General features: G+C 35.6%; 1 protein-coding gene across 1 annotated transcript; it reads right to left on the bottom strand.

Annotated features, from left to right (window-relative positions):
- Nucleotides 1–750: 750 nt before the first annotated feature.
- LOC130012992 (lysosomal cobalamin transporter ABCD4-like) lies at nucleotides 751–17,437 on the bottom strand. Its single transcript, XM_056101302.1, has 9 exons — nucleotides 17,427–17,437; nucleotides 13,680–13,798; nucleotides 12,725–12,852; nucleotides 11,313–11,452; nucleotides 9,569–9,685; nucleotides 7,296–7,421; nucleotides 6,092–6,237; nucleotides 5,199–5,320; nucleotides 751–990 (listed from the first exon to the last, which is right to left on the bottom strand). Exons 1-9 carry the CDS (start codon nucleotides 17,435–17,437, stop codon nucleotides 895–897), a joined length of 1,005 nt encoding a protein of 334 aa, XP_055957277.1. The 3' UTR covers nucleotides 751–894.
- Between the last annotated feature and the right edge of the window lie 1,826 nt (nucleotides 17,438–19,263).

Below are 19,263 nucleotides of genomic sequence, written 5' to 3'. Positions count from 1 at the left end.
AACTGAAGTGACATATTGATCTGAATTTTCAGTGTATTTTACAAAAGACTGATAGCCATAGTGTGCGATTCCTGATATCGTGACCTGCTCTAAAAAAGTCATATAATATTGAATAAATTTTAAAATCATTAAATCATATTCAGTTTGTGTTACAAATGTTCATGTTCAATATTAAAACAAAGAAAAGATGACTTCATTTCTCAATTTTATTAAATTCTGATCTTTCACTTCCAATTCCTACAGGTTACCGTAGACGTTGGGATTAATAAAACAATACATAGCAGAAAACCTGATGGGTTACCACAAATCATTTTCAGGCAACCTGTAACCTGTAACCAGGTTACGACATCCGGCCGTTAATTCCAGCCCTGCAGTCCCATAACACAACTTTTGGTCTTCGAAGGAATTATTAGTGAGCAGAAATTCGCCCATGTATCTGTGTTATCACCTGTCACTTCATTCAGTTATATAAAGGGATAACTTGTGTTTTCCCTTTGCGTTCGTCACTTCCTATTGTTGAAACATTGATTACTCATCTATCGTAGCAATGATCTCTGTGATAAAATAATATTTGGAACGGTTTTAACCAGTTCTATCACATGTGATAATGACTGGCACCAATATTGTCCTTTAACCCAGACCAGTTTTAGGTGGAGGGGGGATCAAGGATGAAGATGATCATTCGTAGTGTGTCTTGAAAGTAGATTTGTTTTGTGTAAATTATGTGTTGTGCAGTCCCCCTGGGCTTACTATAAGTATGGAATTCATAATTTGTTGAAGAGTAATACCTGGCTGTGTTATGGCTATGACATGTACATGTTCTGTAGCACATAAAGACCCTATCATACAAAGTTCCTTCTTACATCAAACACCAAAAGAAATAAAACTTCTATCTTACCTATGGGCGGCCCCAGCCACATCAGTTAACTTAGTTGACAGGTCAATCAATGTCGTAAAACAGCTAATCAAATATATTGTTACAAAAGCATTCTGGAATAGTGAACATAAAAGGCCTTTGACTTTAACCCTCTTTGGAAGTGAATATTAAGCCCTTCGAATGATCAAATCTATACTATTTAAGTGGTTCGAAGAAGGCCTGCATTCATGGTTGCCCGAGATCTTGAATTAAAAAGTGGACTTGACAGAAGATAAGTTATCAGAAATGCCCCATAAATAAATAGCAACTGTAGCAGATGTTAACAATAGCTGAATGCTAAAACCCAATCACTACAATTTTACAATGACTACAAGGACTTTCACAAATTAATAAATTATTACTATACTATATTTATATTCTTGTACATACTAAATTATTTATTCTAATTGTAAAGTGCCATTGAATACTTGTATTGCAGTAATAAGCGCTATCCATGGGCTGGAGGGGCTCACCTTGCACCCCCCCCTAGAATCTACAAAGTGATGTTTTTCTGGAAGGTTATTATGTATACTTAAATATTCTATATGTTACCACGCGAAAAATTGGGTCTCACTAACTTTTCTAGGTAGTTTATATGTAACTGTCACCACAAAGCGTGCGAAAAAAAAATTGGGGTAGGGGAAATTAAAATGACCATAGCTCCAAGTAGAATAGGTGTATAATAATGGTTGACCCCTCAAAATGTGTCTTTGGGTTCCCTCTACACTTTGCACTTGGTTTTATGCAAATGAGATTACTTAGTAGGTCACCAGAGGTCAAAAGGTCACCGATTTCGGAGATTGCTTGAAATTGGGCACTACTTTGTGAATCCCACTAAAAACAGATGATAACATGCAATTTTCTCATTATAATACTTGGAATTCTTTATTATAGATAGGATTTGACAATTACAAATCACCGATGCTTAATTATTTTAGTACAAATTCATTTTGAGACAAAGAGAAAAAGGGCTTATTTACGAAGTCACCAAAACTACTGCTTATCAGTACAATATTCTCTAAAACTGCCCCAACAAAGTTTTTGTTCACCAATTCTGAAGTGTGACCACTCAGAATTTTTGTATTGAAGCCCTGAGTAAGATTGTGCTGCCATCTACCGGGCCTTTCCATAAACTGAGTCAGTAGGCCTACTAATTTAAAAGAATTGCCATGTAGATGTGATGTATGATAGATTTTATCTGGGATTCTCGCCAATTTCAGATGATGTTTCAGTTTTGTGACATGAAAGTGGTATTTTCCGAGTAACTAAGATAAGATTGATCTAAAAGCAAACATCCAAATGTCACTTTCAGTGAAAGTGGATGTTATAAATCATATCTAGACCAAGCAGGCATGCATGTGTGCGCTTATGCTACACCCTAGATCAAGCCAGGTGTAGTATAAATGTAGCCTACCATAAACTCTTACACTACAATAATGATGAATGTCAAGCAGTGTGCAATGGTTGGTTATGTGGCTAGGATCTGTACCTGAATTGCATAATAGAGCTAGGTTAGATTTTAGCATTATTCCACTTTATTCTTCTTCGATCGTTCTGTAAGGTAAGTAAATATGAATGTGCCAGAAAATTATTTACATATTTGAAAAGAGCAATGAACGTGCTTTTCACTGATATGTAACATCATATCTGGAATTTGGTATTAAGACACGTATTTTGACACTGAACACCCCTCCATAATCACGGTAATAGAGTTTAGGACCATCCTACTTTTATCGTTCTGTAAACAAAGTAAATATGAATGTGCCAGAAAATGATTTACATATTTGAAAACAGCAATGGACGTGCTTTTCAGTGATATGTAACATCATATCTGGAATTCGGTATTAAAACACGTATTTTGACACTGAATACCCCTACCCCCTCCATAATCATAGTAATAGAGTTTAGTACCTCCCAACCTCGATCGTTCTGTAAGGTAAGTAAATATGAATGTGCCAGAAAATTATTTACATATTTGAAAACAACAATGAACGTGCTTTTCAGTGATATGTAACATCATATCTGGAATTTGGTATTAAGACACGTATTTGTAACTTGAATACCCCCCCCCCCCCCCGTAATGACGGTAGTAGAGTTTAGGACCACCCTACTTTGATCGTTTTGTAAGGTAAGTAAATATGAATGTGCCAGAAAATTATTTACATATTTAAAAAGAGCAATGAATGTGCTTTTTACTGATATGTAACAGCATATCTGGAATTTGGTATTAAGACACATATTTTTACCTTGAATACCCCCCCCTCCCCCGTAATCACGGTAATAGAGTTTAGGACCACCCAACATTGATCGTTCTGTAAGCAAAGTAAATATGAATGTGCCAGAAAATTATTTACATATTTGAAAAAAGCAATGAACGTGCCTTTCAGTGATATGTAATATCATATCTGAAATTTGGTATTAAGACATGTATTTTTACCTTGAATACCCGTCCCCCGTAATCACAGTAATATAGTTTAGGACCACCCAACTTTGATAATTCTGTAAGCTAAGTAAATATGAATGTGCCAGACAATTATTTACATATTTGAAAAGAGCAATGAACGTGCCTTTCAGTGATATGTAATATCATATCTGGAATTTGGTATTAAGACACATATTTTTACCTTGAATACCCCCCTCCCCCGTAATCACGGTAATGGAGTTTAGTACCTCCCAACTTCGATCGTTCCGTAAGGTAAGTAAATATGAATGTGCCAGAAAATTATTTACATATTTGAAAACAACAATGAACGTGCTTTTCAGTGATATGTAACATCATATCTGGAATTTGGTATTAAGACACGTATTTGTAACTTGAATACCCCCCCCCCCCCCGTAATGACGGTAGTAGAGTTTAGGACCACCCTACTTTGATCGTTTTGTAAGGTAAGTAAATATGAATGTGCCAGAAAATTATTTACATATTTAAAAAGAGCAATGAATGTGCTTTTTACTGATATGTAACAGCATATCTGGAATTCGGTATTAAGACCCGTATTTTGACACTGAATACCCCTACCCACTTCATAATCATACTAATAGAGTATAGTACCACCCATCTTCGATCGTTCTGTAAGGTAAGTAAATATGAATGTGCTAGAAAATTATTTACATTTGACGAGAATCCCGGATAAAATCTAACATACATCACATCTACATGGCAATTCTTTAAAATTAGAAGGCCTACTGACTGAGTTTATGGAAAGGCCTGAAAGATGGCAGCACAATCTTACTCAGAGGGCTTCAATACAAAAATTCTGAGTGGTCACACTTCAGAATTGGTGAACAAAAACGGATAAGCAGTAGTTTTGGTGACTTCGTAAATAAGCCCTTTTTTCTCTTTGTCTCAAAAATGATTTTGTACTAAAATAATTAAGCATGGGTGATTTGTAATTGTCAAATCCTATCTATAATAAAGAATTCCAAGTATTATAATGAGAAAATTGCATGTTATCATCTGTTTTTAGTGGGATTCACAAAGTAGTGCCCAATTTCAAGCAATCTCCGAAATCGATGACCTTTTGATCTCTGGTGACCTACTAAGTAATCTCATTTGCATAAAATCAAGTGCAAAGTGTAGAGGGAACCCAAAGACACATTTTGAGGGGTCAACCATTATTATACACCTGTTCTACTTGGAGCTATGGTCATTTTAATTTCCCCTACCCCAACTTTTTTTTCGCACGCTTTGTGGTGACAGTTACATATAAACTACCTAGAAAAGTTAGTGAGACCCAATTTTTCGCGTGGTAACATATAGAATATTTAAATATACATAATAACCTTCCAGAAAAACATCACTTTGTAGATTCTAGGGGGGGGGGGGGGTGTGCAAGGTGAGCCCCTCCAGCCCATGGACTAAAACTTAATCTTAAATTTAAACTTAATGCTCCCATTTAGGAAGAAAGGGGTGTTTGTTATTACATAACTAATAACAAGTATCTATTACCCAACAAATACCCAGTATTCATTACCCAACTAATACACAGAATTATATTACCCAACCAATACCCAGTATTTATTACCCAACCAATACACAGAATAACATTACTCAACTAATACCCAGTATTATATTACAACTAATGCCCAGTATTATATTACCCAACAAATACCCATTATTATATTACCAAACTAATGCCCAGTATTATATTACCCAACTAATACCCAGAATCATATAACCCAACCAATACCCAGTGTTCTATAACCCAACTAATACCCAGTGTTATATTACCCAACCAATACCCAGTATTATATTACCCAACTAATACCCAGTGTTTATTACCTTACTAATCAATGCCGAGAGATCAGCTGGTTTGATACCATCATAGGTTCCTACAAATATAGGAACAGCTATAGCCACATAACTTAATATACTGCCTAAATAATCCGCAGCTTTTATAGAAACTGAAAAATAAAAGATTAGAATATTTGTAATTTGGATATAAATAGGTGACCGTTTTTATTATGAAACATATAAAGTCATTAAAAGAATTATTATCTCCTTTTGACCATCTCATGATTTGAAGTTAAATAGCCAAGATAAGATTATTTAATATCAATAATGCAATGTTAAAACTACAGTTACTGGTGACAATTTTCAATCAATCATGATAATCGAAGGTGGTAATATGTCATAATATGAATAAATGTAATATGTATAAGTTGGACCAATGGTTATAAAAATGCAGAGAGCATCTACTTGAAAAACCCTTATAGAGGAGATAACTCTGATTCATGATTTGGATAAAATATTGTACAAAATCACAGGCTGTAAGGTGACCTCAAGCTGAAGGTTACCATGCCAACAACCAATTGTTGCACTATTATAGAGTATGCAAATGTGCACTACTTTGATATCATTTGATAAAACTCAGATTGACAGGTAATTTTCAATCTTTAAAGGGACAATAACACTATTGCTGGCTTGACAGCTCCAGAAAATAAAAAATAGCCTTATTCTAAGTACTAGATGTGTTAGTGTCTTACCTGTTGTGTAAATTATCCATTAAATCCTATTTTACTTGTCAAAAGGGTTCAAAAATATTTTTAAATCCAAGTCACATTTTGTTGAATTTTTCCAATTTTTTTTAATTAGGTGTGTTAAGATGAAATTTGTATCATCAATTAATTGGAATATTGTAGAAGGCCTATTTAGAAAAACTTGGCCGTACTTACAATTTAATAAATATTCTCGCTGTATTAGTTTATGTTGTACAGAGAGAAGACTTTGAAGCTTTTCATTTGTCTTCTTTTCCTCAATGGTCCCACATCTATAAAAAGCTGCTGATTCAGCATTTACTCTTAGCTGCATATGTTTAAACCTTAAAAATATTAAATAAACTATAATAAATCTCTAGAGGTCAATATTTTACATGACTCGTTGAGAAATATACAGCTAATGGTCTGAATCAAGAGTCATTTAATTCACTTGAACGGAGGCAAAATACATGCATGGATATATACATATAATTTTTCACTAATAATTTTTCAGAGAACATGTGAAAACAAAATTGTGACAATAATTATATATGCATGAAAAGAGGTGTAGGTACACTCCTGGATATGCAAAAAAACAACCTTTATGTGTCATACAGCCCTTATATGAATTCCATGATTGCATAGAATGTGATTTAAATAATATTTTAATCAATAAATTTACAGAGGTTATATAATTAATATAAATGAAATGAAATGAAATAGGGTTTAACGTCCTACTGTTCTGCTCCTAAACTGGGCTAATGAAGACGGGCATACCCCATACAGTGTGCCATGAGGGAAATTTTGCCCGGGCAGCGGCACTATCGCCTACTCTTGTATCGAATTCCAACTGCCAAGGGATCTTTTACGTGCACGCCAATATGTACACAGGACCTCGGTTTTCCGTCCTATCCGAATGACTAGACAGCTGTCCTTGTTAGGCCCTCCGTCCTGCATCACTGACATAGGATATCGGGTTATATAAAATCGCTTCCTTTCATAGAATTTAGATCGTAGACTACCCAACTCCTCTCTAGTGAAAGTGAGAGAGAAATGGGTTTAACATACACTTGACACAAACTAGGTCATTTCGGGACTAACATGGTTCAATTTTATTTCAATAATTCGCTTGCGCATGGCAGTCTTTAGCAGTGGGAGGAACAGGACGACCCTGAGAAAACCCACAAGGTTGGACAGGCATCCCTACTCCTTGTCACATACAACCGGGGAATCAACACAGCACACGCGATAAATTTACAAGTTTATATGGTAAATATAGAATACAATAACAAGCTTTAACTGCTTATATAAAACTGCTTCCGTGCATAGAATCTAGATCGCAGACTGTCCAACCCCTCATTTCTCCAATTATTAAATACAGAATCTAAAAGTGAAACCTCACCTAAAATCTCCTTCTTTTTGTTCTTGATAATAAAAATACCGAACTACTGGTGACATCAAAAACTTGTTGATAACCGTGGCAACAATAAAAAACACAAAAACACTCACTGGTCCTAGATATCCAGTACTGTAAAAATATTAACATCGTCAAGTCTTAATTATACATATTGAATCATTTGTCACAAATCTTACTCTATATACTGCAGTGATTCTCAACCAGTGTGCCTGCGCAACACACCTGTGTGCCTGGCAACACCTGTGTCTACTGGTCAAGTTCATAGCTGTGTTTTTCTTAATATAGTTTTAGTCACTCTGTTGTGTCTATCACTTGTGTCTACGGTTGTATGCTGTCTATGACTCCCAATGTTTTTATTTTTTCATATATATATATATTTAGCAAGGTGTGCCGCCATTGGCAACAAAAAAGTTGAGAACCACTGATCTATTGTATGTTACAAACTAGTAGAATTAGCTCAAATAAAACCATAATCCAAAATATCACCACAAAAGCTTTTGATTATGATTCAAAAGGGGAATTCTACATGTAGATCTACATATAGATCTGGAAAGGTTGAATTGGCATAAATCCAAGATGATCACCAATTTGAATTTTACATCCAAATAACGACTTAACAGTTCAGTTTAGACCATAAAGATATTTTATGGGCATACAGAAACATTTTCCAAAATAATTTGAATATGACATCATGTCTACAACGTCATTATTAGGTCACAACACTAAACTAGTATCATCATGACGTCATAATAGCGTAGATCTGGCAGTGAGTACACGAAGATACAATTTGAAGGTCATTTCTCTGGACATCTCACAAATATCTAATGCTGAATGATCATTAATCGCTAAATCATGCGGTGCAACTTGTTTTAGGTGCTTTTCTATATTGACCAGCCTATTATATTAATATGTCTTGACAGATTGGAAGTACAACTGACCACCAACTGGGGAACGTACCGGTCAGTCTATTTACACGAGATAAAATTAGAATTTAACCCAATACATACAAATGTATCTATTGCTGAATACAGTTAGGGATCATCTGACACAATACACTGTAACCTGGGTATCATTTAATCTTGTGTATCTAGCACTAATTTTTCACATTCAATCAATATTTGTTTAAAAATTTGTAAAAACTGTTTAAAATCACCATAAATCATTTAATTTGTACTTGTGTCCAGTTTTAAGCTGACTGATTATTTTGATTATGAGTGTCTAATTTACAAGCGTTTAATTTCTTGATCACTATTCAATAATTAATCATTATACATTATAACAGTGATCAAGAAATTAAATGTTTGTAAATTGGACACTCATCATCACAATTGAATGGTCATCTTTAAATTGGACACAAATACAAGGTGAATTTAGGTGATTTTAAATGATTTTTATGAATTCAAGATTAAATGAAACCCGGATTACAGTAATAGTTCTAAGCTTTTTAATTCAAAATTTTGTCAGTCGGTCATAAATTGTTCTGCTTTTATTTGCAGGGAATTATTTCCAAATTATGTTACATAATACTTGGAGCATTAAGCCAATTTTTATATAATTTAAAGTGTTTACACATAAGAATAGTTAAATTTCACGGGTTGGATTCAATCGAATTGAAATGAGGCCTATCAAAACATTTTACCCCAAAATCATAGGTGGCGCTGGCTTGTTTGAAATGAAATGAAATGTTGTTTAATGGCACGTCAGCTCCAACCGGGCTATATTGCGCCAAACATATGGTGTGGCTTGTTTGAGTCACATGCTAAATGATGAAGCTTTTTAATTTGTCAATACTTGTAAATACTACTTGGAACTGTCCACATTGGTTTTAAAGATTCAACTTTCACAGTATTGTATTGTGCAAAGATTCAACATCTCTCAATCAAGACCTTTATTAAAAGAGAGAGAGAGAGAGAGAGAGAGAGAGAGAGAGAAGAGAGAGAGAGAGATTTCAGGACTAACACATGGTTCAATTTTAATAATTCGCTTGCGAATAGCGGTCTTTAGCAGTGGGAGGAACAGGACGACCCGGAGAAAACCCACGAGGTTGCACAGGCGTCCCTACTCCTTTTCACGTACAACTAAGGAATCGAAACCACGTCAGTTGACTCAATGATACAGACCTTATAAAACAACGTGCATGTTGTTCAGACCGTCTGATTCAATGCGTACACGTCAACCCATCGGCCACCCAACCTCCCATTTTAATTAAATGAACTTGCTATAATAAAAGTAATGTTATCAGGTGTTCCATTACTTACCTTTTAGCAGCTTGATATATATAATAACCAATTAAAAATGGTGAAATAATCAGTCGGATTAAAACTAGACTAAACTGATTACATAGTTTATCCACATCTTGAGTTATACGCTGATCTCTAAAAAATAAACAAAACAACAGCTGATATGGTATGGTGGAATGAAATGGGGTTTAACGTCCTACTGTTCTCCACTGACTAGGACATTGAAGACAGACATACGTCGATCACTTAATTACCTAATCAATCCAGCCTATTATCAACGATAATCGGGTTGAGTGGTAGTTATACACTCAGTACACTATATTAATTTTGGAATTTTGAATATTATTCACCATGTCTTGATGTCCGAGGGCATATTCCTGGTCGGACAATTTAGGACGTTTGGAAAATAGCGTCGGACATATCCGGAATATATGGGCGAAATCCCATCACTGCGCCATACAGTGTGCTATGAATTAAATTTTGCCCGACAACCGTTCTACTGCCAACTCTAATTTTGAATCCATAAATTGTTCTTTTATGTGCACACCAATGTGTACACCAGATGTTGGTTTTTGTATCATCTGAGCCAAAAAGTGTTTTTTGTCTCATCTGAATAACTAGACACTGTCCCTTGCCAGATCCTTTTGAAACTAACATACGGTTCTCTTTTTCTTTTGTCACATATGGTATGCAATGCTACGAATAGCAGCCTTAATTCTGGCAACTTTTTCAAAATCGGCTACTATCTAGGCAAAATCCTTTTATAGTATACTACTTGACACGAAAAAGTAAGACCCTATTTCACTATTTCAGGTTTGATTCACCAAAATTTGTGTGCTACATTAAATCTAAATGAAAACACTACTTCTGAATTTATTAACATGCTACGTTTCGATACACTCGCTCCATAACAATACCAGACGTTGTTGTTTGTATCGTAAAGTTTCGTAAAAATCGCTCCCCTTAAAAAAGATCTCCAAGTTTCGATAAGAAGAGTCATATAGAAATTAAGGAGAGTGATCTGCTATTAAGGAGAGTGATTAGTTGTGTGTATGGGAAATGGTTCTGAAGATCAATAACTGCATGTTGGACGATCATTCCTGGTTTCATAAATGATAATAAACCCTCGATGACTTTGTAAAGGAGAGAGATTTTTAATTTTAAGGGGAGGGAGACCCCCCCCCCGGTTGACATTCAGGTGAGCGGCAGCCGCTCGAGAGCGATCGCTCGCCTTTAAAAACAATGACTGTGATACCTGTATGTATATCGAAACATAGCATGTTAATAAATCCATATTGTGTTTTTAATTTGTGAAATCTATTTCTATATATCTTATAAGGATTACAATAAATGAAAGTACAGGGTGACCCCCAAATAACAGAACCCATAAATTTTTTATTAAATCCTACATTTTGATGAAATTGGCTGGGCTTAAAACTTGAGTCTGTGTACGATCATTCCCCAAAGTTTCAGTTATCTTTGCATAAAAGTCATGTTCTTTCCAAAATATACTCCAACCAAGTGGCCTTTGCGGAACTGGAGAAAACTTGCATAAGTTGAGCAAAATTGTCAATTACTCAAACATATCCCTCTCTGGGGATTTCCCTGATTTTTGCGGTGATTGCTGCCCTCAATTCACCAATCATTTGAGGGTTGTTTTCTTACACATTATGCTATCTAAAATTTGCTGGACCTTTTGTGGGATTTAATGAAAATTGTATGGGTTCTGTTTTCTTTGGGGGGTTACCCTGTATGTACTTACGGATTATCTATAGTTTTATCAATGTTGTTGATCTGATAATATAAAGTATCTTTAAAATATAACGCATGAAGAGCTTTTGAGAGATTGCCTCTACATGCGATATACAGTACGCCAGCAACATATAATATACTACTCTTGATCTAAAAATAAACAAATAAACATCGATAAATAATACATCTTTGACAAAAACAAAAATATTGGAAAAATGGTATATTATTGATTTATGTGTGGTTCAATGGTCAAGAGCAAGACAAAGTAATATTTTGAAACAACACGGGTGACATTAGTCACAAGTTGTCGTTTCAATATATGTGAACCACTCCCACAAAACCAGGCGCTTTTCGTACAACTTCATTTCGTACTACGGGCAGAAAAGCATAAACTGTATGCCTTCTTTTTGCTGTGAATGAGCCGAACTCTATTCCAGATGATGACAAATTTAAAAAGAACTGCATATTTGGAAAGCTTAGGCTGTCGACTATTCAAATATGCTGCCAGCTCCATTTTTATAAAAATGCCCAAGAGCCTGGTTTTGTGGGAGCAGTTCACATATTGTGCAATGTCTTAAGCTCGAGACCATTAAGAAACTTAAAATAGACACACTATCCAACATGTGCATTTCAACGAAATATGTCACACAGGTCCAAAATTTTAACTAGTATAAATAGTGTAAGCTTGGCACATTGCTTGTACCATTATTTAAAATAATGATACGCCAACATCAAAGGACGACGTCACACCTGTTACATATTATTGATATATTATATTATTAATTTGTGCTCATCCAGAACATAAATCAATAACATTTTCTGAAATTTTATTGGAATTATTGTTCAAATTTTTTTTATCGCATCTGTCCTGTATTCATTGTTAAACTCAATTTCATTATTTCCACTTATTACATTTAGACCATAATAATTCAGTTAATAGCCCAGATAAGTCAGTTATTTTTAGAATAATTGTATTATAATGTTATACATGTTGACAAAACCTGATACAGTTGGAATTCGATCTAAGAGTAGGCGTCCAAGCAAAATTGACCTAATACATGTATGGCATATGCCCGTCTTCATTAGTCCAGTCTGTACAGAACGATAAGACGCTTAACCCCATCTTAATTTATTTCTGACATAGGGACATCACGCTGAAAAATCCAGAAGACCTTTCTCAACTCCGGGATTGCCCTAGAATCTAGGGGTTAGCGAGCAAGCAATTTACCCCTCCCCCCTCACCCCCACGGCACTGTGGATCATCAATATTAGGATCGGGAATGCACCAGCAGCTTACTCCTCGCCTTCCCCCACGGCACCGTGGGATTGCCCTAGGCCTTAGGGTTAGAGGACCAGCAAATTACCCCCCCCTCACCCCAAGTCAACATGGGTCGTCAATATTAAGATCAACAACATACTTACAAATGCTTCAGCAAGGATAAGTAACACAGCTATAATAGTTTGATTCTTAAAACCTTCCTCATCTTTCGTTCCTAATACTTTATAATATTTACTTGGTATTAGTCCTATATAGTAAATTATTACTTGTTCTGTAATAAATAAAAAAAAAAACCTTTCATAAATACATTCAATAATCCTATAATAGATTATTACTTGTTTTGTAATAAAAAAAACTTTATTAAATATATTTCAATAATCTTATAAGAGAGGGAGAGAGAAAGAGAAATGGGGTTTAACATCCACTCGACACAAACTAGGTCATTTCGGGACTAACATGGTTCAATGACAGCCTTATGATATAGCGTGCACATGCTTACCATTCGGCCATCCGCCGCCCCCCATCCCCCAATAAATAGCCATAAGCATAATTCATGAACCAGGAATAGATCATATTGTCATCACATAGGACAGCCTTGGTTTTTTTTTGTCCCATCCGAACAACCAGAAACACTTGTAAGTCCAGAATGCACCACCCAAGGAAGTGATAAAAGGGCTTTTAGAAAATCCTGCAAAGTTCTTCTCAGTCTATTCTGTTATTTGAACTCGGGAGTACTGCTATATGGTCAGACAGTGTCGTACAGCTCTACAACTGTCAGCTTAATTAAAACTAAAAATCCTAGATTTATTCAGGAAATATACGATGCATTAAATGCAATAATTTGCATTAATTTACAAATTGCCCAGGAAAAAAGCCCCCAAATCCCTATTTGGATCGCCTCGTTGACAGAAAGACATGGATTTCATTCTGCACCAACCCACCCATAATTATAATATTGTTACCTATAGTGAAAAGAAGGAGTAAATAGTATTCTAGCCCAGGTAGTAAATGTAAATATAAAATTCTCATCTAATAGTGAAAGAATGAGTAAAGAGTATTCTAGGCCAAGGTATTGAGAAGTAAATATAAAATTCTAACCTAATAGTGAAAGCATGAGTAGAAATACACACAGAATAACGGCTAAACTCTTCCATGCTGGAAACATCAACTTTAACAAACGCAGAAAACGCTTGATAAACTTCAAATCAAAATTATACCTGAAAAACAAATATACTCATTTAAACAGCTAAATCTGTCTATTGCAGATCTTTCTTTAGGTCTAAAATGTTATATAAATTATTAATTAGACATTAATCAACTCTTGCTGCCATCGCTAACCCGAGATATTTAGCGGATTGGAATACTTTTTGTGAAGGATGATTTAACGTCAAAATGTATAACCAAGATTTTTTTACCATACCGACTTTAGTAATGATGATCGAGATTAGCCCGAATACTGTAGTACTATAGGACTTCTTTCTTGTTGTTTGTCTCATCGTGATCGTAACAAGACTACAGCATAAAATAGTTTTACAACTTTACTGCTAAGCTGTAATGACATTGAAGGTTCCTCGTTCTCAATAATAATGGCTGCTAGGAATTTCTGAATGAGCTCTGATCCAACTTGCTCTACACCCTAATTTATACCTAATTTATACCCCCTAATTTATACCAACTAATTTCTGCAGGTCTTTGATAACCTCGACGTTAATTTCCATCCCATATATGGAATAAACCTCTTTAATTCCCACCACTAAGATAGGAGACATTACCATATTTTGGTCGACCAACCATAGGTCAATAAACAGCCAGAATTTGATGGATATTTTGACAATGATTATGATTTAACCAAAATATCACTGTTTTTTTATGTATAACTATATATTTACGTTCATTAAGTACTTTACATGTGATTTGACTCTATAGACAGAGTGAAGAAACAATTTTGCAAAGAACTAAAATTGTCTCAAGGACCCAGTGCGACAAAAGTTCAAAAACTAATATCTTGATTCAGAGTGGAGCATGTACATATTAGGTTTGGCTTGTAAACATTTGAGTGCACGTAAAAGAACCCTTGAAAGTTGGAATTTGAAATGGAGTCGGCAGTAGGCTAGTGCCGCTATGCCGCTGTCAGGGCAAAATTCACCTCATAGGTTGCATGGCAATATATTTATGTATTTAAAGTATTTATACCAATGTATTATGTTTGTACAATAAAAATCTTATCTGAAGCAATTTTTTTTATTAGCCCAGTCGCGGCAGAAAAGTAGGACATTAGATAAACCCCATTTAATTTCTTATGCCTGTCTTCATTACCCTAGTTGGTGCAGAAAAATAAGACGGCAAGCCCCATCATATTTCATTTCAGTTTGTGGTCCCTTTTATACCATGAAATCAATCTATAGTATTAAACATAGACTACATCATGCAAGAGCTAAATCTGCCTATTGCAGGTCTTTCTTTAGGCCTGAAATATTATCTAAACTATTAACAAAACAAGACCATAATCAACTCACAATTCCATCGGATACTCAAGATTTTAAATAGGTTTGACATTTAAAAATTTAATTTAAAAATGGGAAAGCGAGACTACATGTAGATCTCGAATATACCAATATTTTCATTTTACATTATCTAATTTTGAGCTATTATAACAAGAATGGCCAGCTCTTTATCGTAAATCTTACATACTGTATCTTTAATTATTATAATACTATTGAGAATTTGAAATAAATATCGTAAATCTTACATAATGTATTTGAAATATACTATTCAAAAAAAGTAGGGGATATTTGATTTTTAAGTGTTATTAAAGTCACCTAATGAAACTGACGAAGAAACAAATGACAAAATGAAATGAAGTTCACATTCATCGATTTATTCCAAATGATCGTTAGACTAAGTAAGGCACAGACTGACCATTATAAGGGTAAAATGATACCCGGGGTCAAACAGCAAAGATACCACAGCATCACAACCAAGTCAGTAACGGGTAAATCCTCCTCTGTTTGCCAAACAAGCATTGATCCGACGTGGCATACTCCTAATGAGACGTCTAAGGTCATTTTGGTCCAGATTGTCCCATTCCTGTTGCAACGCAGCAGCAAGTTCTTGGACATTGGCAGGACGTTGTTGACGTTGACGTAACCTCTGTCCAAGCATGTCCCAGACATGCTCGATGGGGGAGAGGTCGGGACTCAGTGCTGGCCAAGGTAATGTGGTGATGTTCTGTTGTTGGAGGTAACCTGTAACGATCCTGGCCCTGTGACATCTTGCGTTGTCATCCTGGAAGATGAAACGGCGGCCATGACGTCGTGCGAACGGCACAACATGGACTGCCAAGATGTTGTCCCGGTAGTACTGGCCTGTAACACGCCCTGCAACAACATGTAAAGCCGTTCTTCCAACAACAGTGATGCCTCCCCACACCATAACAGAACCACCCCCAAATCGATCATGTCTGATGACGTTAACGTCTTGGAAGCGCTCGTTTCGACGACGCCACACCCTCCTACGTCTGTCCAAAAAATCAACAGTGAACCTTGACTCATCTGAAAACATCACATTGCTCCAGCGTCGATTATCCCAGTGTTGACGATCCCTACACCAACGACGTCTTGCCTGAATGTGATGATCTCTCAAACAAGGGATCACGCGAGGACGTCGGGCTCGAAGGTGACCCCTATGCAGTCGATTCCGAATCGTCTGGCCACTCACTCTCACACCAGTGTCTGTTTGAAGACGAGCGCTGATCTGATTTGCTGTGATGACACGATTTCTCAAGGCCAAGGTACGGATAAATCGATCCTGGGCTTGAGTTGTCGCCCTTGGTCGACCTGAGCGTGGTCTGTCCTGTACAGATTGTGTATCACGGTATCTGGACCATAGCCTGCTTATGACAGACTGAGAAACATTCATCGTCCGCGCCACAACCGCCTGTGTTGTGCCGATCTGTAGCATGCCAAGGGCACGTAACCTTTCATTTTGGGTAAGCCGACGCATATCAAAATTTGTTTTCTGGTCACTAAAACAATTAAACTGATGTTTCCACCCTGGAATTCAATGCCACAATGACTGTAACATTCAAAGTCAGAGTCGTGCAAATCTTGGGTTGGACCCCCATGATGATCCCAAGCATCACCTGCATTCCATGCGGTAGCTATTGGTGCGTTTGGGCGTCACATGTAACTGGAAATGTTTCTTCTGTTAGGTTCTATAGTGACTTTTTTCGTAGTCATTTGCATATTTTAGTATTATGCCCCCAAAATCAAATATCCCCTACTTTTTTTGAATAGTATAAATATCGTAAATCTTACATAATGTATCTTTAATTATTATAATGCTATGAGAAATTGAAATAAATATCGTAAATCTTACATAATGTATCTTTGAAATAAATATCCTAATTAGACTTTCACCTACATATATTTACCATGAAGATGTCACTCACTCCTGGATTATTTATCATAAATCTCAAATTTCAATGACTCTAGAGTTCATCCACTCATCAGTTGATGATTAGTTTATAAAGTACAACAATGTATCAGATTTTATCAACATATCATCATGTTGAACATTATAATACAAATATTCTAAAAATAACCCACTTATCTGGGATAATAATTCAATTATTATGTCTAATAATTGGAAATGAAATTAAATGGGGTTTAAGGTCATACTGTTTTGCTCCGACTAGGCTAACAAAGATGGGATATGCCATACTATGTGGAAAATTTTGCCCAAACAGCGGCACTACCACCTACTTTTACATGTATATCAAATTCCAATTACAAATCATGATATAAACTGGGATCAACACCGGTATCTCAGGGTTAGTGAACCAACATCTTACTCATTCAGCCACTGCAGCTCTCATTAAATGGAGACTGTATTAATTAAAGGAGTTAAATCACTGATATTTTGGACCTAGAAATTGACACAAATGGGTCATAACACATATAATAATGTAATAGGAATATATATAAACTGATTTACATTCAATCGTTTCCATTTTTACTCTAATTTCAAATCAGTTATGTTCGCCGAAATATGTTAGAAGTCTCAATCGAATGAAAATTTCTAGCGTCTGGTTATTCTAGTCTTTATAGTATTTATTGCGCATACTCTACCGATATGAATATGCCGTCACCGTTTCACATGACTTGTTGAATGTCTAGCCTTTTCTTCGAGTCACTTGTTAGAATGGGTCTGGAACGCATTATGGTACACGATTCGTGTACCAATGGTAAAATGTTTATTTTATCTTAAATATTGGATATCAGAAGCCCATCTTTTCCCGGTAAGATTACAACATCAATGTTGATTTAAATTGACAAATAATTCGTGTTTTCAGTGTCGAAGATTTTGGATGATATTGAGTTAGAGACTTAGCTACTTTAAATATAATTTTTCTGCTTTCTTTTTTCATATCCAGCGAACCAATGAACCCATGCTCAATGTTCGGTAGTGGATACAGGCCTTTAGGGCTTGGCCTGCACCCTCCCCCCCCCCTGACCCCCAATAATGACAGTATAAAAAATACCCTATCATTCTGTTTACCGGTAGGGCCTATATGAAACATGTCAAGTTGAGAATTTAGTTGGTTGACGTGATGCAGTTGTAGACTTTTCAAAAAGTTTTCTGAGATTAGCTTCCCCTCACCAGGGCCGACCCGACCCGACCTGAACCAAACATTTAAGACCCCAAAAAAAGACCTGTGATAAGCAGATTTAGCTCTTGCATAACGCCTCTTTTAAGTTAAGTTTACACTTGATTAAACATGCATTATGCAAGAGCTAAATATGTCATGGCAGGTATTTCTTTGGGTTGATTATGGTCTGGATAAGTTAATTAATGTCTAATTAATAATTTAGATAACATTTCAGGCCTAAAGAAAGACCTGCATTTGGCAGATTTAGCTCTTGCATAACGTTTCTTTAAAGGCTCAATACCACTCTTGTTGTAACTGAATAATATGTCCCAATCTTTATTCTGGTCAACAAATTGTACTATTTTACAATATTTCAATTAATTGGTGATATAAATTTCATCTTAACACACCTTATTTAAAAATTTTGAAAAATTCAACATAATGGTTTGAAACGTCTAACGTAAACCTTTTCAAATGAAACTTCGATTTAACAATATTTTCGAACCCTCTGGACAAGTAAAATAGGATGTAATGGATAATTTACACAACAGGTAGGACACTTAAACATCAAGTACTTAGAATCAGGCTATTATTTATTTTCTGGAGCTTTCAAGCCAGCAAGAGTGTTATTGTCCCTTTAAGCAAGAGTGTTATTGTCCCTTTAATTCAACTTGATTAATTATGCATTATGTAAGATCTAAATCTGTCTATGGCAGGTCTTTCCTTGGGTATTAAATGTTATATACATTTTCATTGGATAATTAATCACTTGACAAGATCTTAATCAACTATCGATGCCATCAGATGACTCCAATTTTAAGTAGATTAGAACCATTCAGTGATTTAATGATTTAATTTAATAAGCAGTTGCCATGCAGAGAGAGAGAGAGAGAAATGGGGTTTAACGTCCACTCGACACAAACAAGGTCATTTCGGGACTAACATATGGTTTAATTTTATTTACATAATTCGCTTGCGCGTAGGGGTCTTTAGCAGTGGGAGGAAACCGGAGGACCCGGAGAAAACCCACGA

This window comes from Patella vulgata, chromosome 5 (genome assembly GCF_932274485.2).
Source record: "Patella vulgata chromosome 5, xgPatVulg1.2, whole genome shotgun sequence".
In the NCBI taxonomy this organism is placed as follows: domain Eukaryota; kingdom Metazoa; phylum Mollusca; class Gastropoda; family Patellidae; genus Patella; species Patella vulgata.
This window is presented reverse-complemented; position numbering and strand designations above follow the sequence as displayed.

Bases quoted from the DNA above. Each gene is read 5' to 3' on its own strand.
- LOC130012992 (XM_056101302.1), bottom strand. The intron at 11,453-12,724 runs GTAAGTATGTTG...GTTTATTTTTAG, and splicing joins TTATCCTTGCTGAAGCATTT to ATCAAGAGTAGTATATTATA. The intron at 5,321-6,091 runs GTAAGTACGGCC...TTTATTTTTCAG, and splicing joins GCGAGAATATTTATTAAATT to TTTCTATAAAAGCTGCGGAT.